The sequence below is a fragment of the Coregonus clupeaformis genome, chromosome 33 (genome assembly GCF_020615455.1).
Source record: "Coregonus clupeaformis isolate EN_2021a chromosome 33, ASM2061545v1, whole genome shotgun sequence".
In the NCBI taxonomy this organism is placed as follows: domain Eukaryota; kingdom Metazoa; phylum Chordata; class Actinopteri; order Salmoniformes; family Salmonidae; genus Coregonus; species Coregonus clupeaformis.
In genome coordinates, this window is record NC_059224.1 from 23105150 (window position 1) to 23132146 (window position 26997).

The 26997-nt window shown below is 43.7% G+C and overlaps 1 protein-coding gene across 2 annotated transcripts in view; it reads left to right on the forward strand.

Moving 5' to 3' along the window:
- Window positions 1–5606: 5606 nt before the first annotated feature.
- The window catches only part of rps6kc1 (ribosomal protein S6 kinase polypeptide 1), a 38128-nt gene continuing 16737 nt past the window's right edge, over window positions 5607–26997 (forward strand). Inside the window, exons 1-9 of one of the 2 annotated variants that reach the window (XM_041860402.2) lie at window positions 5607–5976; window positions 12962–12997; window positions 24142–24262; window positions 24345–24460; window positions 24938–25031; window positions 25153–25212; window positions 25295–25726; window positions 26603–26727; window positions 26872–26970. In XM_041860402.2, coding sequence (XP_041716336.2) covers window positions 5875–5976; window positions 12962–12997; window positions 24142–24262; window positions 24345–24460; window positions 24938–25031; window positions 25153–25212; window positions 25295–25726; window positions 26603–26727; window positions 26872–26970 — 1185 coding nt within the window. In that variant the 5' untranslated portion in view covers window positions 5607–5874. Of the gene's footprint in view, window positions 5977–12961; window positions 12998–23842; window positions 23882–24141; window positions 24263–24344; window positions 24461–24937; window positions 25032–25152; window positions 25213–25294; window positions 25727–26602; window positions 26728–26871; window positions 26971–26997 lie in introns of those variants that run through there. The other variant, XM_045210210.1, reaches the window with a different exon arrangement.

The following is a 26997-nucleotide window of genomic DNA, read 5'->3' on the forward strand; positions in this document are numbered from 1 at the left end:
GTGTCTGTCTTCTACATTTACATTTAAATGTACATCATTTAGCAGACGCTCTTATCCAGAGGGACTTACAAATTGGTGCATTCAACTTATGATAGCAAGTGGGATAACCACTTTTTTTCTTCTTTTTTTTATTTTTATGGGGGGGTGGGGGAGGGGGGGGGTAGAAGGATTGCTTTATACTATTCCAGGTATTCCTTAAAGAGGTAGGGTTTCAAGTGTCTCCGGAAGGTGGCTAGTGACTCCGCTGTCCTGGCGTTGTGGGGGAGCTTGTTCCACCATTGGGGTGCCAGAGCAGCAAATAGCTTTGATTGGGCTGAGCGGGAACTGTGCTTCTGTATAGGTAGGGGAGCTAGCAGGCCAGAGGTGGATGAACGTAGTGCCCTCGTTTGGGTTTCTATGGTGTTTTTATCTCATTGGTCTGTAAATCAAAATCATACTGCTTTGCTCTCTCAAAAAAGTTAAAACATATTGCTCATTTTTCTTTAAAGTTTATGGTTCCTTTCGGTGCTTAATTTGTCAATTGGGAGGTCCCGGAACACATAGTGTGTGTGTGTGGGGGGCTCTGAGGTACCAGAACACATTGAGAAAAAAAGTGTCAAACTCAACGTAGCAGCCAAGTAGCCTACTATCTATGGTGGTGAAACGGATCAGCACGGTGTAATTAATTCAAAGCATTTTAGACGTCACTGCAGTATGCCCAGATACTTGAGTATAGCTGCGGGGCTTACACAAGTCCCAATTTCTTATAGCCTAATTTTCTAGACTTCAATGTACTGTAAGGACAGACGCTTGGAGACGAGAAGCAAGTACAGGGAGTGAACATTTAATGAAAAAACAGACAGGAACAAAACACTGACAGCGTCTGGACAACGGAAATGAAACAACATTAATGCAGACACGGGGATCAAACTGAGGAACAGACAGATATAGGGGAGGTAATTAAGCAGTGATGAAGTCCAGGTGAGTCCAATGAACGCTGATGTGCGTAATTAAGGTAACAGGTGTGCGTAATGATGGGCAGCCTGGCGCCCTCGAGCGCCAGGGAGGGGGAGCAGGAGCAGGCGTGACAGTACCCCCCCCTAGGGAATGAGATGGCTAACGCGAATGAAATGATGAAGGCCAACAAGTCGGGTTCGGGTTAGCGACCATGCCCCCGGTCATGCGGTTACACCATATCAACAAAATATACTCTTGTTTGTTGTATTGTATGTCTCGGCTTGGTGCATGCTCAGGCTGCCCTTGCTTGAACCAGTTTGCATGCACATTGTCACCGGCTGCTTGGTGTTTCCAACAGTGACTTTCCTCTCCCGGAGGCCTGTACCTCGGCTGAGTCTGAGTTATGGGATGGATTTGGGTCTTTGGTCAGATCAAATGTCTCGTTTAGCCTGGGTTGTTGCATGCGGAAGCTGCCCTCGCTCAACCCGGGTCCTGTGCGCATTGTCGCCGGTTGTGGGAGGCTACTCTTGAAGGGAGAGGTTGGCCAGGTTCGGTGGGGACTCCCTGCCTTGGTCAAGCGTCACTTTCCTCTCTTCCCAGACTTGGTAAAAGAAGGGTCCGGCTCGCCTCTGTGATCTGGTTCTATGAGACTGTAGAGACAAGAATAGATAAACGCTGCAAAGCGTTGTTAACGCCAAGGCATGCTAGCTACTGCTACTAGCTATTACTGCCTCCCCACGGTAGAATTGAAGAGCAGCTCTGTCTTATCGAGGTTGAGCTTGAGGTGGTGGGCTGACATCCAAGCTGAGATGTCTGTCAGGCATGCAGAGATGCGTCACCACCTGGGTATCAGAAAGGGAGGAGGAGAAAAGTAGTTGTGTGTCATATGCATAGCAATGATAGGAGAGACCATGTGAGGATATGATGGAGCCGAGTGACTTGGTGTAAAGAGAAAAGAGGAGAGGGCCTAGAATCGAGCCCTGTAGTACGAACACATGGTGCTGACAAAGGACGACACAGGACGACCTGCCAGGTAGGATGCAATCCAGGAGTGTGCAGAGCCTGAGATGCCCAGCCCTGAGAGGGTGGAGAGGAGGATATGATGGATAACAGTGGCAAGGAAGTGGATAGATCTAGGAGGATGAGAACAGAGGAGAGAGAGTCAGCTTTGGCAGAGCGGAGAGTGTCTGTGACACAGAGGAGAGTGGTGTCAGTTGAGTGAGCCTCCTTGAAGCCTGACTGGTTAGGGTCAAGAAGATCATTCTGAGAGGGATAACGAAAGAGTTTGTCATAGACAGCACGCTCAAGTGTTTTGGAAAGAAAATAAAGAAGGGATAATGGTCTATAGTTTTTAATGTCAGATGGGTCGAGTGTTGGTTTGTTGAAGAGGGAAGCTGCTCTGACCATTTTTAAGTCAGAGGGGACGCAGCCAGTGGTCAGGGATGAGTTGATGAGGGAAGTGAGAAGGACTCCAGAGATGGTCTGGAGAAGGCAGGAGGGGATGGGGTCAAGTGGGCAGGTTGTCGGGCGGCCGGACATCACTAGTTATAGGATTTCATCTGGATAGAGAGAGGGGAGAAAGAGGTCAAGGCATAGGGTAGTTCTGTGTGAGTGAGGCCAGTGGACTCAGTAGGCTGAGAGATTGAGGAGGGAGGGGGAGGAGGTGGAGGATTAAGGAGGGAGGAAAAGTTGGAGAAGAGCAGGGGTTGGAACCTATTTTTCTTCTCCAATTGTTTAGTTCTGAACATAATTATATATTTTTTGTTCTGTTCCACTGTTCCGACCAGCAAAACAAAGTTCTAAACTGGTTCAAACCCCCTCAAAATGTACTGTTAATATTGTTCCTTTCTGGAACGGGCAAGCTATTTACATGCATTGGACAGACAAGTGTAGGGCGCGAGATGCGACTGAAATTTTGCGGGTGGGGAGAAAGCGAGAGAGGGTGGAGGTCATCTTGTTGTTATGACATGCATTATCTGAATTACGCCCACAGAATTATACCTACGGAGGACCGGCTTCTATGAAAGAACTTTGAATGTCTTTGAACTTCAGAGAGTTGGCTTAACGATGGAACAAAACTAGCTAGTTAGCTAACAAGCTTGTGTGTGCACAGCGGCACCAGAATTAAACCTTTTTAAAGTTAATAAATCCAATGTGAAATGTAATATCCTTAACTGGCGTTGAAAGAGTTAAAATAGTTAATCCATTCTTCTCCAATAAAAAATCTCTCTCCTTAATTTCTGAATCACGCTTGTAACGTCAGTAGTAGACTATGCTTCAGAGGGGGAGGGGCGGGTAGCCTACACACCCACACACAGTGGCATAGATTTTCAGCTGGCAGGCAGGCTGGAATAAGACACAGGAATACGTTTCTGAGTGACAGAGTGAGGGCTTTGCATAGGTGCTTTGTTGCATTTTTTGTGGGAAGAAAATGCATGGCACGTAAGATAACGGAGGAAATGGAGAAGAAGTTGGTGAAGCAACAGCTGTGCTGGAATGCGAACAATATGGGTGTCAGTTCTGATGGTATGGAGCGGGAGGATGAGGGTCAAGGACCGGAATGGTCGGTAGTGGAAAGACATAGAAGAGAGATCATGATACAGAAAGCAGTGGAGCGTCTAGTAAAGAAAGAGGGCCAAGGTAGGAAGCAAGAGTAGTGATGGAAAGTGGTGATAGTGTTTGATGAGACCACAGGGCCTCACCTACACCCTATCCGACTAACTATTGCAGTAGAGAAAGAGGTAGATGAAGTGAAATTAGCTCGGTTCATTGGAAATGGTAGATTGTTAATATTGTGTGACAGCCAGGCTCAGCAAGAGAAGATTTTGAAAATGGAAAAGCTTAATGGGAAGAAGATTAAAAGCCATGTCCCTGGTGTGTATGCTACATTGAGGGGAGTCATCACCGGGGTCCCAAATATCTATGTCCACAGATGATATTAAAGAAAATGTGATGGGAGGCAGAGTGATAAGTAGGAAAGAGGGTCAAAGAAGTGAAAGCTTATCAGTGATACTGAGGTTTGAGAAAGTCTTGCCGGGAAAAGTACAGATAGGATTCCTTTGTTTCAATGTTAGAGAATTTGTCCCATATGCACTGCAGTGTTTTAAATGCTAAAGAATGGGACATGTGTAGCTGCTCAGTGTAAAGGAAAGAAGTGCCTAGTGTGGAGGGGCACATGATTACGGTGAATGTGGAAGCAATGTGAAGGTTAAATGCTGTAATTGTGGGGGAGAACACAGTGAAGCATTTGGTGGATGCCAGGTACAGAGAGAGGCTAGAGAGGCTCAGAGATATAGGATCAGTCATGATGTATCATGTGCAGAGGCCGTAAAACAGATTGATAGAACTACAATGCAGACTGATGGAGCTTACATGGATGTACCTGTAGTAAGTGGACCTACTGTCAGGGCTGGAGCTTCTGATGGTCCTGGCATGGTTGAGGCCTGTTCAGAAATCTTGTGCTCATGAATGTGCGGTGTCAAAGGACACTTTGATAATGAATAAAGTTGACTTCATAGCTTTTATTGGTAAGATTATCAATACAACTTGGGTTGTGGAAAGCAGAAATGCCAGGTTGAAGGTTATTGTGGAGACGGCAAAAGAGATATTGGGGGTTACAGATGTTACTGTTGAAATGGTTGTTGACATGCTGAACAATCCTAAGGATGGAGTGTTTCAGCATGATATAGATAAAGTTTAATGGGGTTGGGGAGGTTTTTTGGGGGGAGGGTGTGGTAGAAGTTAGGGATTTATTAGGTTTATAACTGTAATTCAATGGTAGTACAGAATTGGGCAGATCATGATTGATCGTACATTCCAGCACAGTAGGTGGCGGGATGCACTTAAACAATTGTTTGCGGACCCCCATCATATCAAAGAAGAAGGAGAAGAACTCAGCCAGCAGGATCAGAAATGCTTAACGTAAAGAAGGTGGATTTTGTCTCTTTTATAGCAATGGTGATAAACGGTACTGCTCAAGTTTGAAAGAAGTCAAGAAAGATCGACATCATTGTTTCTGCAGCTGAACAATATCTGGGATTTAAAGATTTCACATCTGAAGAGCTCCATGGAGTAATGTCTCGAGCGGTCCCAGCCTGAGTAGGGAAGTTTGAGTTATCGAATGACTGAAGGAGTGGGAAGATTTGTCTTGATAATTTTTTTGTTTTTTTTGTTTTATTCGGATTAATGTAAATGTTTCCCTTCCTGTAATGTAATTTACTTTTCATTTGTAAATTTATTTACCCCCTGTCCAGTTGGTGTGGGAATGCACCTCATACGTTTGTTTGCGGACTACCATAGAATAAGAAGAACCACCTCAACGGGAAGTTGAGGGGCAGGATTTTCAGCTTGTCATTTTTTGCAGCCAAAGATTTGTATAACTAACTCAAGATAGTTATAAAAATCTGTCATAGTGGGCAAAACAAGCAAGGAGGTGGGCAGAGCCAAGCACGAGCTAGTGAGATCCTATTGGCGCGCTCTAGTATTTATTTGCATATTTCCTTTAGGGAACGCCTACTCTGAATTGTGCGTGTGCAAAAACTCAATTCGCCCTTGCACTCCCTCTAAACAACGCATTTTTTGAAACATTGGCAAAGGGTCAAGTCTACAAAACGCAGTCCACTCTGTTTGTTACATATTTTAGTTTTGGAAACAGAAAACTCTATGGAGATCAAATGTTTCATCGATGAGAAAATTAGCTGAACGTCGTCCAAAATCCATCTCGCTCCATATTTTACCACTGCTGGCCACTGGTGGGCTTCCTCTCATCACCATATTTGATAGTGAGTGGACCGGATACTTCACATTCATACATCCGGTGAAATATCTGGCTCATTGTTCTATCTCTGTGATGCAGCGGCTATCTGGAACGAAGCAAAGCAGCCCCCGCTTTTTAGACTAGGAATCAGCTGGCTAGCTAATGGCTATGCTTCAATCAGAATGATATCGCAGCGGGAACGAGGAGAACTTGCACGTTTTTATACTGTTACGGACCCCAACAAGCATAAGAAAGGATATACAGTGTACAAAGTCACTGCAAGGGTAAGTTGACAGAGCGAGGCTGTGTTGTTGACAGCTAGCTACCGTAACGTTAGTTAGCAGCTAGCTAGCTAACGTTTTCATTGTTGTTTTATCCTGTCATAACTACAACTGCGAATAATATTCATAAGGATTTGCTGTAGTTGATAAATAACGACATTGTAAACCTTATGTTGGCTGCTTATGTGTGACATTTTTTTTTTCACTTGCTAACGTGCTCCCGTCATTCAGCTAACGTTAACTAGCTAGCTGTCAAACTAGTGCCTGGCTTGCGCTAGCTAATAACTAGCTAGTTTATAATGTCTGACAATGGAGATCGAAAGCTGCCTAGTTAGCCAAGCTCGATGATAACAAGATCAAGAGAGGAGATTACATTGAATGCCACCTTCTGTCATACCACTATATGCTAAATAGATAGTTATTGTCAACAACAGTTAGTTAACTGAACAGCTGCCACTTATAAATCCAGCTAGCTGCTGCACCGTAGTATCTGTGCTTTAAAGCTGTCGACGATGAGTATGACGTGTCTCCTCTCTAACGCCCAGGAAGCTCCCATTCAAATTCCCATTAGATAACTCTGCAAGCGTTATTATGTCAAAATACTTTCGTTACTCACCAAATATGGGGTTTCGCTGAGTAACTAACTTAATTTACTCCCGTTATGGCTGGTATGTACTTCCAAAAAGGTCCAAATAAAATTGTACAAGCAACCTAAAAAATGCCTCTTCGGCAGTGGTGGAAAAAGTACTCAATTGTCACACTTGAGTAAAAGTAAAGATACAGTACCTACATAGAAAATGACTCAAGTAAAAGTCACCCAGTAAAATACTACTTGAGTAAAAGTCTAAAAGTATTTGGTTTGACTTATGTATCAAAAGTAAATGGAATTGCTAAAATGTACTTAAGTTAAAATTCCTTATATTAAGCAAACCAGACAGCACAATTTATTATTATTTTTTATAGACACACTCCAACACTCTATTTTCCTGTCAAAATGTAACAAGTACTTTTGGGTGTTAGGGAAAATGTATGGAGTTAAAAGTACATTCTTTTCTTTAGGAATATAGTGAAGTAAATGTTAGAAAAAATATAAATAGTAAAGTACAGATACCCACAAAAAAACGACCTATGTAGTACTTGAAAGTATTTTTACTTAAGTACTTTACACCACTGCTCTTCGGCACCTCTAATGTATTGGGCTGTTGTAGACTTTCGACCTGTGCCTGGCAGTAAGGTTAGTGCTATTCAGGTTCCTTGGGACGTGAGTGCTTATACATTTTTATGTTGACCTTTTTGGAAGTACATACTGGCCGTAACGCTTGCAGAGCTGTCTAATGGGAGTTTTAATCAGAGCTTCCTGTGCATTAGAGAGGGAACACGTCATACTCATCAACATTTCTAACACACAGATACGGGGCAGCTGGTTGCATACATTTTACTAATCAGTCTCAGTAAGTGCGTATGCAGCATGAGAGAACCTGCAGTCTATGCAATTTATTGTCCAGCAAAAGGAAGTCCATGGCAATGACCCAAAGTGACCCATAGTGCAAAAGTAATCATCATCGTTGCATCCAGACCCACTCCCAGAGATGTTGATGCTCTACCGTTAGTTTGTATTTCACATCAGATTCAGAAAGGTCACATCCCAGCAACGCAGATTTTAGCACTATCAGAGATTATTCTCCAAAGGGAACCATATCAAATCAAATCAAAATCAAATCAAATGTTATTGGTCACATACACATATTTAGCAGATGTTATTGCGGGTGTAGCGAAATGCTTGTGTTCATAGCTCCAACAGTGCAGTAGTATCTAACAATACACACATCTAAAAGTAAAATAATGGAATTAAGAAATATTAAATATTAGATTGAGCAATGTCGTAGTGGCATTGACTAAAATACAGTGGAATAGAATATAGTATATACAGATGAGATGAGTAAAGCAGTATGTAAACATTATTAAAGTGACTAGTGTTCCATTATTAAAGTGGCCAGTGATTCCAAGTCTATGTACAGTGGGGAGAACAAGTATTTGATACACTGCCGATTTTGCAAGTTTCCCTACTTACAAAGCATGTAGAGGTCTGTAATTTTTATCATAGGTACACTTCAACTGTGAGAGACGGAATCTAAAACAAAAATCCAGAAAATCACATTGTATGATTTTTAAGTAATTAATTTGCATTTTATTGCATGACATAAGTATTTGATACATTAGAAAAGCAGAACTTAATATTTGGTACAGAAACCTTTGTTTGCAATTACAGAGATCATACGTTTCCTGTAGGTCTTGACCAGGTTTGCAGACACTGCAGCAGGGATTTTGGCCCACTCCTCCATACAGACCTTCTCCAGATCCTTCAGGTTTAGGGGCTGTCGCTTGGCAATACAGACTTTCAACTCCCTCCAAAGATTTTCTATTGGGTTCAGGTCTGGAGACTGGCAAGGCCACTCCAGGACCTTGAGATGCTTCTTACGGAGCCACTCCTTAGTTGCCCTGGCTGTGTGTTTCGGGTCGTTGTCATGCTGGAAGACCCAGCCACGACCCATCTTCAATGCTCTTACTGAGGGAAGGAGGTTGTTGGCCAAGATCTTGCAATACATGGCCCATTCCATCCTCCCCTCAATACGGTGCAGTCGTCCTGTCCCCTCTGCAAAAAAGCATCCCCAAATAATGATGTTTCCACCTCCATGCTTCACGGTTGGGATGGTGTTCTTGGGTTTGTACTCATCCTTCTTCTTCCTCCAAACACGGCGAGTGGAGTTTAGACCAAAAAGCTCTATTTTTGTCTCATCAGACCACATGACCTTCTCCCATTCCTCCTCTGGATCATCCAGATGGTCATTGGCAAACTTCAGAAGGGCCTGGACATGCGCTGGCTTGAGCAGGGGGACCTTGCGTGCGCTGCAGGATTTTAATCCATGACGGCGTAGTGTGTTACTAATGGTTTTCTTTGAGACTGTGGTCCCAGCTCTCTTCAGGTCATTGACCAGGTCCTGCCGTGTAGTTCTGGGCTGATCCCTCACCTTCCTCATGATCATTGATGCCCCACAAGGTGAGATCTTGCATGGAGCCCCAGACCGAGGGTGATTGACCGTCATCTTGAACTTCTTCCATTTTCTAATAATTGCATCAACAGTTGTTGCCTTCTCATAAAGCTGCTTGCCTATTGTCCTGTAGCCCATCCCAGCCTTGTGCAGGTCTACAATTTTATCCCTGATGTCCTTACACAGCTCTCTGGTCTTGGCCATTGTGGAGAGGTTGGAGTCTGTTTGATTGAGTGTGTGGACAGGTGTGTTTTATACAGGTAATGAGTTCAAACAGGTGCAGTTAATACAGGTAATGAGTGGAGAACAGGAGGGCTTCTTAAAGAAAAACTAACAGGTCTGTGAGAGCTGGAATTCTTACTGGTTGGTAGGTGATCAAATACTTATCTCATGCAAATAAATGCAAATTAATTACTTAAATCATACAATGTGATTTTCTGGATTTATGTTTTAGATTACGTCTCTCACAGTTGAAGTGTACCTATGATAAAAATTACAGACCTCTACATGATTTGTAAGTAGGAAAACCTGCAAAATCGGCAGTGTATCAGATACTTGTTCTCCCCACTGTATATAGGGCAGCAGCTTCTAAGGTGCAGGGTTGTGTACCGGGTGGAAGCCGGCTAGTGATGGCTATTTAACAGTCTGATGGCTTGAGAGAGAAGCTGTTTTTCAGTCTCTCTGTTCCAGCTTTGATGCACCTGTACTGACCTCGCCTTCTGGATGATAGCGGGGTGAACTGGCCGTGGCTCAGGTGGTTGATGTCCTTGATTATCTTTTTGGCCTTCCTGTGACATCGGGTGCTGTAGGTGTCCTGGAGGGCAGGTAGTTTGCCCCCGGTGATGCGTTGGGCAGACTGCACCAGCCTCTGGAGAGCCCTGCGGTTGCGAGCGGTGCAGTTGCCGTACCAGGCGGGTATACAGCCCGACAGGATGCTCTCAATTGTGCATCTGTAAAAATTTGTGAGGGTTTTAGGGGCCAAGCCAAATTTCTTCAGCCTCCTGTGGTTGAAGAGGCGCTGTTGCGCCTTCTTCACCACACTGTCTGTGTGGGTGGTCCATTTCAGATCGTTAGTGATGTGTACGCCAAGGAACTTTAAGCTTTCCACCTTCTCCATTGCGGTCCCGTTGATGTGGATAGGGGCGTGCTCCCTCTGCTGTTTCCTGAAGTCCACGATCAGCTCCTTTGTTTTGTTGACATTGAGTGAGAGGTTATTTTCCTGGCACCACTCTCCCAGGGCCCTCACCTCCTCCCTGTAGGCGGTCTCGTCATTGTTGGTAATCAGGCCTACTACTGTTGTGTCGTCTGTAAACTTGATGATTGAGTTGGAGGTGTGCGTGGCCATGCAGTCATGGGTGAACAGGTAGTACAGGAGGGGGCTGAGCATGCACACTTGTGGGGCCCCTGTGTTAAGGATCAGCGAAGTGGAGGTGTTGTTTCCTACCTTCACCACCTGGGGGCGGCCCGTCAGGAAGTCCAGGACCCAGTTGCACAGGGCGGGATTCAGACCAAGGGACCCAAGCTTAATGATGAGCTTGGAGGGTATTATGGTGTTGAATGCTGAGCTATAGTCAATGAACAGCATTCTTACATAGGTATTCCTCTTGTCCAGATGGGATAGGGTAGTGTGCAGTGCGATGGCAATTGCATCGTCTGTGGATCTATTGGGGCGGTAAGCAAATTGAAGTGGGTCTAGGGTGTCAGGTAAGGTAGAGGTGATATGACCCTTAACTAGCCTCTCACAGCACTTCATGATGACAGAAGTGAGTGCTACGGGGCGATAGTCATTTAGTTCAGTTACCTTTGCTTTCTTGGGTACAGGAACAATGGTGGACATCTTGAAGCAAGTGGGGACAGCAGACTGGGATAGGGAGAGATTTAATATGTCCGTAAACACTCCAGCCAGCTGGTCTGCGCATGCTCTAAGGATGCGGCTAGTGATGCTGCCTGGACCAGCAGCCTTGCGATGGTTAACACGCTTAAATGTCTTACTCACGTCGGCCACGGAGAAGGAGAGCCCATAGTCCTTGGTAGCGGGCCGCGTCGGTGGGACTGTGTTATCCTCAAAGCGGGTGAAGAAGATGTTTAGCTTGTCTGGGAGCAAGACGTTGGTGTCCGCGACATTGCTGGTTTTCCCTTTGTAATCCATGATTGTCTGTAGACCCTGCCACATACGTCTCGTGACTGAGCTGTTGAATTGCGACTCCACTTTGTCTCTGTACTGACGTTTTGCCTGTTTGATTGCTTTACGGAGGGAATAACTACACTGTTTGTATTCGGCCATATTCCCAGTGACCTTGCCATGGTTAAATGCGGTAGTTCGCGCTTTCAGTTATCAACAGTCTTTCCAATGGCTACAATACCACACAACCAGTTCAGTGTCACACACGCACACACAAGGTACATGCACACATACCCTTGAAAAAAGGTTGATTTTTGTCATAAAGGTGCAGATGGGTGAGAGAGAGGGTTATATAATTTCCTCCTCCCTCAGTCTGTCTCTCTCTCTCTCTGGCTCTGTCACTGTGAGTGGTGCAGGAGGTCAAAACACTACAGGATTTTGAAACTGGGACACTCTGACGACGCATTCTGTCTCTGCCCACCATGTTCTAAGGAGAGGGACAGAAAGAATGAATATATAGATTCCTCCTTACCCACTACTGCAGTTTTTTTTCTGTATCAAAAATGGGATTAGGCGGTGGGTGTGACAGAGGGCGTGACCGGGAAATGGCAATGAGCACGATTGGCTGTTGCCGCGGCTACAGAGTGTGCAAAGCTGTCATCAAGGCAAAGGGTGGCTATTTGAAGAATCTCAAATATAAAATATATTTTGATTTGTTTAACACTTTTTTGGTTACTAGATGATTCCATATGTGTTATTTCATAGTTTTGATGTCTTCACTATTATTCTACAATGTAGAAAATAGTAAAAAATAAAGAAAAACCCTTGAATGAGTAGGTGTGTCCAAACTTTTGACTGGTAGTGTAGGTCCATTATCTTTTCTATATACTTTATATCTAGTTTTAGTGGTTTAAGTTTACACTTAAAGCGTTTTTCCATCCCGAAAACACTGTTTGGACTTAAGCTACCCGCTCAAGGATTACAATGGCAGAAAAATCCCTATATTGTACAACACCAGCTGCTAAGTACAATATTACTCAAAAATATATAAATGTCAATAAATCTCTAGGCCTATATTTAAGCAATAATTCACGAGGGGGTGTGGTATTTGGCCAATATACCACGGCTAAGGGGTGTTCTTACACATGACACAACGCGGAGTGCCTGGATACAGTCGTTTGCCGTGGTATATTGGCCATATACCACAAACCCCCGAGGTGCCTTATTGCTATTATAAACTGGTTACCAACGTAATTAGAACAGTAAAAATAAATTTTTGTTCATACCCGTGATATACCACGGCTTTCAGCCAATCAGAATTCAGGGATCGAACCACCCGATTTATAATATGCTATAATAAGTCATTTTTTCCCATGATACTGATGGCTCTTTATTGAAGGTATCGCACATTTTTTGGGGGGGTTGTCTGTGTGCCTTTGATAAAAGGATAAATCTGTTTTCCATTGTCCAGCTATCTTGGAGAGTTGCTGCCCCTTTGTGGTGTGTATGTATAGTGCCCTTTGTGTGTGCGTGTGGTGACATCTCGTTTGTGCACTGCTCCCCCACCCCGTCGCTGTATAATGTCCTCATTGTCAAGAGGCTAGAACTCGGAACCCTCCTCCTCTATTTGTGAATGACTCCACTCTCCACAGCAGAACAGGGAATGGCTACTACTGTTCTACAGGGCCCATCCATCCAGGGTCTCCATTTTGGGTCTGTAGTGCAATAGAGAAGAATAACTTTTGGTGGTGATGATGGTGGTGGGGCTGAAGGTTGCTAGGTGATCCTAATCCGTCTCTTTTTCTCTCCCCCTCAGATCATCTCCAGAAAGAACCCGGAGGACGTCCAAGAGGTAAGAACTACAGGATTATCTGACCATGATGGGACGAAAGTGAGAGAAGAGGGGATAGAGGGAAAACGGAGAGCGTGTGCGAGAGAATGGCTTGAGATTTTGCTCCTATGGCTGGGCATGTTGCAGAGGTTGTAACCACAGTTATAACCGTGGTGACCATGGTGACCTTTGCAGTAGCTGTGACAATATCCACTGTTCTTATCACAAAACCAGACCTTGCGTGTGAACCAGTGTGGGAAATAAAAATTTTGGTCCACCAGCCACTGTGGCAGGTAGATAATAAAATCTACCAGCCACTCTGATTTTTTTACCAGCCAAAATATATTTGTCTTCATAATTACACCAAAAATCACAAAAATGAGCATGCTTTCTAATGTATTACTAGTAAGAATAATTGGGTATATTGCTGAATTTAATTTAATGTGTGACCTGCGTCTTTTAACCAATGTATGTTAAAATAAATCATTTAGATCCAATAATAAAAACAGATAAGCAGTTCAATAACTGACCATCAAGAATAAACAAAGTGCCTGCCCTGCCACAAAATGCTGAGTGATACAGCTTATTTATTATTATAGTTCAGGTCTAAGTAGAACTGTAGAAGCACACAAATAAATCTAGGAGAACAAAGACTTTTGGGAGTGATCCATGCACAATTAGGTGAGACAAATGTTCCGCTGGATCTTTAAGGGACAGGTCGCCGTCCATGATAACTTCGGCACTTGCTTGTCTGTGATGGAAAAAAATCTCAGACTGCGATGTCTTCATAGCAGCAGACGGTTGCAGCAAACTCAAACTTACATTGAAAGACAACCTAGCATGTGAACAAAATGATGTAACTGTTCAAGAAACACGAGAACAAAGTTACACTTTAGTAGCCTTTCTTGTCAATTTGACCAACTTCTACATGTGGGCTTAAAAAAATATACATAAAAAATCCCAAATGCTCTGTGTGCAACGTGGCTGGTGAAATATACATTCTTACGGCCCGTGTACACTAGGGGCGGAACCGCGCAGTGAAAACCCGCTTCCCATTCATTTTCAATGGAAGGAAAACGTTGAGAAGCGGGGGTGGTCGGGGGACTGTTGGGTGGTGCGAACGTGGCGTGGAGGCGGTGAAAATGTTCAGCATTTCCCAACTTTATGCAAATCACCAGCGGCGAACGCTGGGCGATGACCAATCATATCGAGTGGTTCCCATGACGATTTTTGACACTCTGCGACCCAACGCTAGAGACTTTCTTCAGCAAAGCTGGCTGACAAAAATACTATAATGGAAGCAAATGTAAGTAATTATAATGTCGTAACGAATCATGAAAAAAAATGTACAGTTGAGAGGAATAAGTTAATGTAGAGACGATTATGCATAATTTACGAAAATGTCTATTTAGCCAGCTCGCTGGCTAGCTAACGTTAGCTAGCTAGCTTTATGAGCGTTTTGTTGTTTAATGTTTTAGGGACTCCTGAGAACCATTAAACCAGGCTGTTGTCTTGTGAAACAGTGGATGTAAAGAATCTAGCTAGCTAAAGCATTTACTGCAAATTGAAAGTACAATTTTGTAAGCTTGCCTTGCAATGCAGCTGAAGTAATGTAGTTAGCTAACTCTTTTCTTGCTTATTGTGTAGTGGAGGATAAAAATACCTGTATGCCTATGAATGTGTAGCTAGCTATGTAGCCAATCTGTATGTGGACCTTAAAACATTTGGTATGAAAATTAGTTCAGAACAGTGGTTTTAATTGCTTCCACCAGTTAATCATTAGTCCCCAAGAAATTGCAGAAAATTACTGTGACACACATGACTGTTACATGCCAAAATTATAATGTGTTTTTCAGTCATATCCAATACCAGGAGTATCAAACTCCAGTCTTTGAATTATGCTGTGTCTGCGTGTACTATACAGTGGGGGAAAAAAGTATTTAGTCAGCCAACAATTGTGCAAGTTCTCCCACTTAAAAAGATGAGAGAGGCCTGTAATTTTCATCATAGGTACACGTCAACTATGACAGACAAATTGAGAAAAAAAAATCCAGAAAATCACATTGTAGGATTTTTTATGAATTTATTTGCAAACAAGCAAGACTTCTGGCTCTCACAGACCTGTAACTTCTTCTTTAAGAGGCTCCTCTGTCCACTCATTACCTGTATTAATGGCACCTGTTTGAACTTGTTATCAGTATAAAAGACACCTGTCCACAACCTCAAACAGTCACACTCCAAACTCCACTATGGCCAAGACTAAAGAGCTGTCAAAGGACACCAGAAACAAAATTGTAGACCTGTACCAGGCTGGGAAGACTGAATCTGCAGCTTGGTTTGAAGAAATCAACTGTGGGAGCAATTATTAGGAAATGGAAGACATACAAGACCACTGATAATCTCCCTCGATCTGGGGCTCCACGCAAGATCTCACCCCGTGGGGTCAAAATGATCACAAGAACGGTGAGCAAAAATCCCAGAACCACACGGGGGGACCTAGTGAATGACCTGCAGAGAGCTGGGACCAAAGTAACAAAGCCTACCATCAGTAACACACTACGCCGCCAGGGACTCAAATCCTGCAGTGCCAGACGTGTCGCCCCTGCTTAAGCCAGTACATGTCCAGGCCCGTCTGAAGTTTGCTAGAGTGCATTTGGATGATCCAGAAGAGGATTGGGAGAATGTCATATGGTCAGATGAAACCAAAATAGAACTTTTTGGTAAAAACTCAACTCGTCGTGTTTGGAGGACAAAGAATGCTGAGTTGCATCCAAAGAACACCATACCTACTGTGAAGCATGGGGGTGGAAACATCATGCTTTGGGGCTGTTTTTCTGCATAGGGACCAGGACGACTGATCCGTGTAAAGGAAAGAATGAATGGGGCCATGTATCGTGAGATTTTGAGTGAAAACCTCCTTCCATCAGCAAGGGCATTGAAGATGAAACGTGGCTGGGTCTTTCAGCATGACAATGATCCGCCCGGGCAACGAAGGAGTGGCTTCGTAAGAAGCATTTCAAGGTCCTGGAGTGGCCTAGCCAGTCTCCAGATCTCAACCCCATAGAAAATCTTTGGAGGGAGTTGAAAGTCCGTGTTGCCCAGCGACAGCCCCAAAACATCACTGCTCTAGAGGAGATCTGCATGGAGGAATGGGCCAAAATACCAGCAACAGTGTGTGAAAACCTTGTGAAGACTTACAGAAAATGTTTGACCTGTGTCATTGCCAACAAAGGGTATATAACAAAGTATTGAGAAACTTTTATTATTGACCAAATACTTATTTTCCACCATAATTTGCAAATAAATTCATAAAAAATCCTACAATGTGATTATCTGGATTTTTTTTCTCATTTTGTCTGTCATAGTTGACGTGTACCTATGATGAAAATTACAGGCCTCTCTCATCTTTTTAAGTGGGAGAACTTGCACAATTGGTGGCTGACTAAATACTTTTTTCCCCCACTGTATGTATTACAATTATACACTTTAACAGTCTTACCAATCCTGGTCCTGAGACATCAATAATTACACAATGTAGACACATAATTTAACTAGTTAAAGGTTGATTTGTAATTAATATATACAGGACCGGAATTACAAAAACAGTACACTACACTTCCTATGCACTACACTTCCTCACCAGCTCATTTCCTTAATCTGCACTGATCGGAGGACACAGTGTAGCTGTAGTATTTCATACAATTAGAGACTTAATTTCAACCTGTAGAGAATGTGAACCAATTCCAGTAGAGAAAGCTTTAATGAAAGAAGTTCATTATCCAAGTGTTATAAATACATAAAACATGCATTAGAAATATTATAATTATAATATATTATAAATACAAGTTCAATCTGCACATCAATGCACATCTGGTTTGCATTATAAAAACAGAGGAAGAAAGAGGAGGTGGGGAGAGAGGTGTGAGAAAGTGTCAAAGACAGACAAGGGGAAAGAGATGAGATCAAAAGAGCAGGGAAGACGGTATATGATTGATTAATTACAGTGCTACTAAACATCATATTTTCTCAGGTCATCACAATTACATTATAGTGTCTCTAGCGGTGTCTCCTAACCAGCCTTGGGTCCCCAATTGGCCCGAGGGTTATCTTAAAGCGGGTGAGGTGGCGATGACGGGACTGGGGGTTGGTATCCTCTCTCACATCAAAACATACCTACAGATGGAGAGAGAGATGGCATGATTAAGCCTGGTCTTTTTAATTCTAACACTGTCAGTCATCATAATCATCAGGAGGTGAAATGCAAAACTGACCATGGATCATTTACTCTTGGACAACTACATCTCGATCTGTATTTCAATGTAAAGCATCTATTTTATAATACTTCCTGTTGACCTGACCATGCTGTGCCCTCTGTCTCAGGCAGTTCAGAAGCGGGAGGGGTTCACATACAGTACCAGTCAAAAGTTTGGACACACCTACTCATTCAAGGGTTTTTCTTAATTTTTTACTATTTTCTACATTGTAGAATAATAGTGAAGACATCAAAACTATGAAATAACACATGGAATCATGTAGTAACCAAAAAAGTGTTAAATAAATCAAAATATATTTTATATTTGAGATTCTTCAAAGTAGCCACCCTTTGCCTTGATGACAGCTTTGCTCACTCTTGGCATTCTCTCAACCGGCTTCATGAGGTAGTCACCTGGAATGCATTTCAATTAACAGGTGTGCCTTGTTAAAAGTTAATTTGTGGAATTTATTTCCTTCTTAATAAGTTAGAGCCAATCAGTTCTGTTGTGACAAGGTAGGGGTGGTATACAGAAGATAGCCCTTTTTGGTAAAAGACCAAGTCCATATTATGGCAAGAACAGCTCAAATAAGCAAAGAGAAACGACAGTCCATCACTACTTTAAGACATAAAGGTCAGTCAATCTGGAAAATGTCTTCAAGTGCAGTCGCAAAAACCATCAAGCGCTATGATGAAACTGGCTCTCATGAGAACCGCCACAGGAATGGAAGACCCAGAGTTACCTCTGCTGCAGAGTATACGTTCATTAGATTTAGCAGCCTCTGAAATGGCAGCCCAAATAAATGCTTCACAGAGTTCAAGTCACAGACACATCTCAACATCAACTGTTGAGGGGACTGTGTGAATCAGGCCTTCATGGTCGAATTGCTGCAAAGGAACCACTACTAAAGGACACCAATAATAAGAAGAGACCTGCTTGGGCCAAGAAACACGAACAATGGACATTAGACCGGTGGAAATGTGTCCTTTGGTTGGAGTCCAAATTGGAGATTTTTGGTTCCAACCGCCGTGTCTTTGTGAGACGCGGTGTGGTGAACGGATGATCTCCGCATGTGTAGTTCCCACCATGAAGCATGGAGGAGGTGTTGTTATGGTGTGGGGTTGCTTTGTAAATAAATCTGTCTGTGATTTATTTAGAATTCAAGGCACACTTAACCAGCATGGCTACCACAGCATTCTGCATCGATACACCATCCCATCTGGTTTGGGCTTAGTGGGACTATCATTTGTTTTTCAATAGGACCATGACCCAACACACCTCCAGGCTGTGTAAGGGCTATTTTACCAAGAAGGACAGGGATGGAGTGCTGCATCAGATGACCTGGCCTCCACAATCACCCGACCTCAACCCAATTGAGATGGTTTGGGATGAGTCGGACGGCAGACTGAAGGAAAAGCAGCCAACAAGTGCTCAGCATATGTGGGAACTCCTTCAAGACTGTTGGAAAAGCATTCCAGGTGAAGCTGGTTGAGAGAATGCCAAGAGTGTGCAAAGCTGTCATCAAGGCAAAGGGTGGCTATTTGAAGAATCTCAAATATAAAATATATTTTCATTTGTTTAACACTTTTTAGGGTACTACATGATTCCATATGTGTTATTTAATAGTTTTGATGTCTTCAATATAATTCCAGAATGTAGAAAATAGTAAAAATAAAGAAAAACCCTTGAATGAGTAGGTGTGTCCAAACTTTTGACTGTTACTGTATATAAAGAGACCGTTTTCAAAAGAGACAGTGTTCAACAGGAATCTCTGTGTGTCCTCACCTGGTGTCCACACTGAGTGGCTCCAGAGTACTTTATGCTGAAAAACATGCACATACACCCGAGGACAAACAATATAGCGTAGTTACATAAATATAAATGTGTCTTACTATTCTCCATGGTTGGTCCTCCTGCCTATTCTTTGAAGGTGGAAGGACACCTGAGCCTGCTTACTGCACAACACAATCCATCAATCAGATTGATACACCAGTGTGTGGGTTGTAGGGTGTCTAATTGTTCAAAAACATTTTCAATATGGGTGACTCTTAAGAACTTATGTTTTTGTGCAGACATCACCCTTACCTGAAGAGCACCCTCACCTGAGAAGTAGAAATCAAAGGGAAAGAAACTAGGAATTGTAATAGCTGCAGTTGACATAGCTTATTAAATGGAAGAATGCTCTTTATTGCAATGTGGGTGGCTCTTAAAATAGCCTTTGGTTGTGCATAGTGTAGTCTATGGTGTTGCCAGGGAACAGCACCCTCTTCGAAGAATTAGGAGGTGAAGATCTCCTCCACACTGATTGCCTCCCATTCTGCGTTGTTGGCCCCCATCCGTGCAACATCCTGCAGAGCAGCAGACCTCTCCTCTGGCAAACGGCGGAGAGCTGCATGTCCCCTCCTGTTCCTCGTGTCCATCCTCATGAAATTATGCAGGACACCGGTAGCCTTCACACATGCCTGAATTCCCCCATGAGGCAGTCCCAGATGGCCCTGGTCACACTCGCGACAATGTACCCAACTGTGAAGTGCCCTACACGGTAACTGTAGGCAATCGTTTTGAAGGAATCTCCAGTTGCAAGGTATCTGTAGGAATATGGAAGATAATGTTCACCAACTACTTCTCAGATAGAGTTCAATGTGTCAAATCGGAGGGCCTGTTGTCTGGACCTCTGGCAGTCTCTATGGGGGTGCCACAGGGTTCAATTCTCGGGCCGACTCTATTCTCTGTGTATATCAATGATTTTGCTCTTGCTGCTGGTGACTCTCAGATCCACCTCTACGCAGACGACACCATTTTGTATACATCTGGCCCTTCATTGGACACTGTGTTAACAAACCTCCAAACGAGCTTCAATGCCATACAACACTCCTTCCATAGCCTCCAACTGCTCTTAAACGCTAGTAAAACTAAATGCATGCTCTTCAATTGAACGCTGCTTGCACCTGCCCGCCCGACTAGAATCACTACTCTCGGTGGGTCTGACTTAGAATATGTGGACAACTACAAATACCTAGGTGTCTGGTTAGACCGTAAACTCTCCTTCCAGACTCACATTAAGCATCTCCAATCCAAAGTTAAATCTAGAATCGGCTTCCTATTTCGCAACAAAGCCTCCTTCACTCATGCTGCCAAACATGCCCTCGTAAAACTGACTATCCTACCGATCGTTGACTTTGGCGATGTTATTTACAAAATAGCCTCCAACACTCTACTCAGCAAATTGGATGTAGTCTATCACAGTACCATCCGTTTTGTCACCAAAGCCCCATATACTACCCACCATTGTGACCTGTACACTCTCGTTGGCTGGCCCTCACTACATATTCGTCGCCAATCCCACTGGCTCCAGGTCATCTATAAATCTCTGCTAGGCAAATCCCTGCCTTATCTTAGCTCATTGGTCACCATAGCAACACCCACCCGTAGTATGCGCTCCAGCAGGTATATCTCACTGGTCATCCCCAAAGCCAACACCTCCTTTGGCCGCCATTCCTTCCAGTTCTCTGCTGCTAATGACTGGAACGAACTGCAAAAATCTCTGATGCTGGAGACTCTTATCTCCCTCACTAACTTTAAGCATCAGTTGTCAGAGCAGCTTACCGATCACTGCACCTGTACACAGCCCATCTGTAATTAGCCCACCCAACTACCTCATCCCCATATTGTTATATATTTTGCTCATTTGCACCCCAGTATCTGTATTTGCACATTATCTTCTGCACATCTATCACTCCAGTGTTAATACTAAATTGTAATTATTTTACACTATGGCCTATTTAATGCCTTACCTCCATAACTTACTACATTTTAACACACTGTATATAGGTTGTGGTATTGACTGTATGTTTTGTTTATCCCATGTGTAACTCTGTGTTGTTGTGTTTTTTATCGCACTGCTTTGCTTTATCTTGGCCAGGTCGCAGTTGTAAATGAGAACTTGTTCTCAACTGGCTTACCTGGTTAAATAAAGGTGAAATAAAAATAAAATAAAAGGTAATAATTAGACTTTTACATCACCAGGTCATTGTGGATTACTAAAGTATAATATCTCTTATAACAAATCATGAAACATTGGATTGATAGATGCATGTGCACACACGTGCATGTGTAGCATGTGACAACAGCAGGATCATATCAAGGAAAATGAATACATAAATACCACTTGAGGCTTGATGATGAGTTGATCATTTGTAGTGCTAAGGCAAAAACGTATTTGACAGCTGGAGCTGCTATCCTTTCACCCTCTTTCATGGCTGTTAGCAAGCTACCTACAAATGTGTTTGTGTTTTTTCATTTCAATGATAAATGCATCAAGATAGCTAGCTAATATGAAGTTATTTAATTCATCTAGCTAGCTAGCTATACAGTATTTATACGTTAGTAGCTCATTTGTGACCGACCGCCTCGATTCGGTCTTATGTAGTAAAATTTGAAATTGTGTTTTTTTACATTGGATAAAAGTAGAGACTCAGAGCTAGAAAATGGTGTATCATACACTGCAGTTGAGGAACAAATGGGAAAGTAATTCTGCTTTGAAAGTTGAAAAAGTTGTAACCCCACTTTTGAGAAAATGGCCTTGAATGTTTTGGGACACCAACTCGTGAGCTCTTCTTTGTCTACACCCATTCAGCATCATTCTTAAGCCTTCTCTTTAAGGATTCACATGTGAGGCCATGTGCTAAACAGTGAGTACGGTAGTGTAGAACCAAAGATTTCAAGACTAAAGGCTGGTTTATACTACTTCTATCGACATGTCTGTATACAGTTGTCGCAGTGACATCATGAACATTCTATTGTCATCCAACATCAAACTTGTCGTTATAAAAAAAAGAATAAGCACAGAAACGTCAGGCTGCATGACATCAGCATCCTGGGGGTCCAAAATAGCATAAACTGGTGCATTTTAACACCAATAAACCCAATCCGTTAAAAAATGAATTTAGTATACAGTGGGGAAAAAAAGTATTTAGTCAGCCACCAATTGTGCAAGTTCTCCCACTTAAAAAGATGAGAGTGGCCTGTAATTTTCATCATAGGTACACGTCAACTATGGCAGACAAAATGAGAAAAAAAATCCAGAAAATCACATTGTAGGAATTGTAATGAATTTATTTGCAAATTATGGTGGAAAATAAGTATTTGCTATGCAAACCGTAGTCTGGCTTTATTATGGCGGTTTTGGAGCAGTGGCTTCTTCCTTGCTGAGCGGCCTTTCAGGTTATGTCGATATAGGACTCGTTTTACTGTGGATATAGATACTTTTGTACCTGTTTCCTCCAGCATCTTCACAAGTTCCTTTGCTGTTGTTCTGGGATTGATTTGCACTTCGCACCAAAGTACGTTCATCTCTAGGAGACAGAACGCGTCTCCTTCCTGAGCGGTATGACGGCTGTGTGGTTCCATGGTGTTTATACTTGCGTACTATTGTTTGTACAGATGAGCGTGGTACCTTCAGGCGTTTGGAAATTGCTCTCAAGGATGAACCAGACTTGTGGAGGTCTACAATTTATTTTCTGAGGTCTTGGCTGGTTTCTTGTGATTTCCCCATGATGTCAAGCAAAGAGGCACTGAGTTTGAAGGTAGGCCTTGAAATACATCCACAGGTACACCTCCAATTGACTCAAATGACTCTTCTAAAGCCATGACATCATTTTCTGGAATTTTCCAAGCTGTTTAAGGGCACAGTCAACTTAGTGTATGTGAACTTCTGACCCACTGGAATTGTGATGCAGTGAATTATAAGTGAAATAATCTGTCTGTAAACAATTGTTGGAAAGATTACTTGTGTCATGCACAAAGTAGATGTCCTAACCGACTTGCCAAAACTATAGTTTGTTAACAAGAAATTTGTGGAGTGGTTGAAAAACAAGTTTTAATGACTCCAACCTAAGTGTATGTAAACTTCCGACTTCAATTGTAGGTGATTTGATGACGTTGAAATGGTGCTGGAATAGTGGAGGCAGCTCCTGTTTTCTTTGGGACTTGTGGTAACTCTCTGTCGTTATAAATGAATAGTTGTTTAGTAGTCCGAAAATGTCGGAAAGATTAACTTGCTTGACCATGCTGTAGGTCATGTAACTGTTTGTTACATGCAATATGCTTTGTGGACATCACCGGACAGATGTTGCTCTCCGGTTTTGTGATAAATCAAAGATATGGTTCCTGCCACTGTGTCTTCTTATTGTCTCGGCCTTAGGCAAGGCATATGAACTAACAGGTAATAGAGCAAACAACGCAATTATCACAACAGGTTGGAATATGGCTTTTTTGTGGGGAGGCTTGGCTTCCCCAGTGATTTTACCCACGCACCGCTACTGCATATAGAACTGTAGGTTGGTGATACGCTGGAAAGGGTTGCAGCATATGCCTGTACACACACAGCCCTGAGGCCCGCCCTAATACAGCAGGCATGATCCCAATTACGTTTGTGTGTGTGAGAGAGAGAGATAGGAAGAGAGGAATGGGAATACACACAGCTCCATTGTTGAGTAGTCCTTCTTTTTGGGAGTGGTGCTGTGTCTCGTGTCCCTCACACACTGGACCGGCAGCCCAGACCAGAGCACTCCAAGCTGGTGTTCAGACCTCTCTGTCTGCCCTATACTACCTCTGGACCTGGGGCTGGATGTCTGGAGCTGGTCTGGAGCTGGTATGGGGCTGTTCAGGTTGGGTGGAGGGGTTTTACTGGAGTTAGTGAATGTGAGTCTGTTTGTGGAGAGAGAGAAAGAGGGGATGTGAATGTTCTTGTGTGGAGATTTACGTAAGAGGTGTGTGTGTTTGTAGAGGTTTCGTCATGTGAGTGTGTGTGCTCCTAGAGAGTGGTGGCATTGACGGTCATACTTTTTTTCTTGCTAAGACCATCTCTCTCTCTCGCCCCCTCTCTCTCTCTCTCTCTCTCCCTCTCTCTAGATCACGGTGTGGAAGAGGTACAGTGATTTCCGGAAACTTCACCACGACCTCTGGCAGCTCCACAAGAATCTCTTCAGCCAATCAGAGCTCTTCCCACCCTTCGCCAAGGCCAAAGTGTTTGGTAAGGGGCCACTATGAACATATTACATGACATGATGTGTGTGTGTGTGATAAACACAGTGTAATAAACCCAGTGTGTGTAGGTCGTTTTGATGAGACAGTGATTGAGGAGAGGAGGCAGTGCTCAGAGGATCTGTTACAGTTCTCTGCTAACATCCCAGCCCTCTACAGCAGCCAGCACATCCAGGACTTCTTCAAGGTACACACACACACACACACACTCACATACAATCATCATATACGCTGCTGCTACTCTGTTTATTATATATCCTGGTGCCGAGTCACCTTACCCCTATACATATCTACCTCTATCGATCCAGTATCCCTGCACATTGTAAATATGGAACTGACCCTGTATATAGTATGCATACTTTCTCCTGTTCTTATTTTATATCTTGTGTGTTTTTGTTATACCTTGTTATTTTTAGTATTACATTGTTATTGATTACTGCATTGTTGGGGTTAGAGCTTGCAAAAAAAGTTATTTCACTGTACTTGTGCATGTGACATTGAAACACACATGAACACACATGAACACACACATGAACACAGACAAACCTCCTTCAAGGTACTGGTCCACCTAGCGTCACTTTGCTAATAAACATCTGTCCCTGACTCATCATAGGCTCACTGTCCAATTGGCTCCCTCTCTGATTGGTTGTTGGTTGTGTTTCAGGGAGGGGAGGTCAGCGACGGCTCAGAGCTTATTGGACCGGCCGAACCCTTCTTGGACTTCCTGGCTGACAGCCTATCAGACTGCAGCTCTGAAGGTAGGGCAGGACCTGAGGAGTGTTCATTACAGTTTCATCCCAGTTTAACCTCATATTTGAGTAAAAAGGACACCTACCCTTGTATCACTCATTGTTTGTGTGTCTGTGTGTCTTTCTCCAGTTCAGAGGGATATCGGTGGAGCAGATGATTTGACCATTACCAGTCAGTCTGAATATGGAGGTAAAAACAATATTGTGTGTGTGTTTCTACATTCCTGTATTTGTGTGTTGTCTGTACTGATGTCTATGTGTCCCCTCCCCAGGTCCGTCCAGTGACAGTGACCTGACCTCCCTGGCCGTAGACATAGACTCTTTGGCAGAGCTGGACGATGGCATGGCCTCAGGCCGCAGCTCGCCCAACCAGCCACTGGGAGGCTCCAGCACCATCACCAGTACCCACAGCAGCCCCTCTCTGCCCCCCCTGTATGACTACCAGCAGCACCACCATCAGCAGCACACCTCCAACCCAGCCCCCGGCTCCCCAGCCCCCGAGGTCAGCCGAGCCAGCAGGACAGCGCTGTTCCCCTCCAGTCTGAGGAGAGGTAACGCTAACGCTAGGGAAACCAAGAGAGACTACCTGGACAGGGCTAGCGAACACATCCGATTGGCCGTGCAGAAGGAAGCAGAGCAGGACTACCAATCAGCGTTCTCCTACTACAGGAGCGGGGTGGATTTGCTTCTGCAAGGGGTGCAAGGTAGGTACCTTGGATGGAAACACTAGGTACTTTGTTGAGGAAACAATGTTTGTGGTGCTGTGATAAGGGGTTCTGTTGAGAGGAAGCGATGGCCAGCCATGTTGTCACTAATGACTGTTATTAACTCAACACCCCTTGGAACATCAGTTACAGCTCTTAGTCCAGACACACACTACTACGCTACACAATACCTCTCGCTTTCACTCTCTCTCTCTCTCTCGTTTTCACTCTCTCTCTCTCGCTTTCACTCTCTCTCTCTCGTTTTCACTCTCTCTCTCTCGTTTTCACTCTCTCTCTCGCTTTCACTCTCTCTCTCGCTTTCTCTCTCTCTCTCTTTCACTCTCTCTCTCTCTCGCTTTCACTCTCTCTCTCTCGTTTTCACTCTCTCTCTCTCGCTTTCACTCTCTCTCTCTTTTTCACTCTCTCTCTCGCTTTCACTCTCTCTCTCTCGCTTTCACTCTCTCTCTCTCTCGCTTTCTCTCTCTCTCTCTCGTTTTCACTCTCTCTCTCGCTTTTCACTCTCTCTCTCTCGTTTTCACTCTCTCTCTCTCTTGTTTTCACTCTCTCTCTCTCTCGTTTTCACTCTCTCTCTCGTTTTCACTCTCTCTCTCTCTCGTTTTCACTCTCTCTCTCTCTCGTTTTCACTCTCTCTCTCTCGCTTTTCACTCTCTCTCTCTCTCGTTTTCACTCCCTCTCTTTCTTTTCTTCTCTCTCGCTCGTACTCATACAAACACTTGCACTCACCCGATTAGGGGGAAATGGTGTGTTGGTACAAATGCGGTGCGTGATTGATTGGTTTTGTAATCTGAATTGGCTGGTTCTAAGTGTTTGTACCTTATCTAATTCTCCATCTCCCTCTCTCCTCTCTCTCTCCAGGCGAGCCCAGCCCTACAAGGCGGGAGGCAGTGAAGAGAAAGACGGCTGAGTATCTGATGCGTGCTGAGCAGATATCCAATCAGCATCTGAGAAGCAGCATGGGTCAAGGGTCAACACAGACAGTGGTCAGTGGCTACAAACAATATCATTGGCTAACTGATGCACCCTGATAATAATTATTGTAAAAGACAACATTTCTTCTCAATGACTTGCCTGGCTACACAAAGGTTAAATAAAATCAATCTTATGTCAATGTCCATCTATCTCAGGCCATGGGGGCGCAATGCTCTACAGCTGCCTGCAGAGGGGGTCAGCAGAGTCCAGCCGAGGAGCTCAGGGCCTACAGAGTGCTGGGGGTCATCGATAAGGTCAGTCTGGGGAGGGATGGGTTAAAG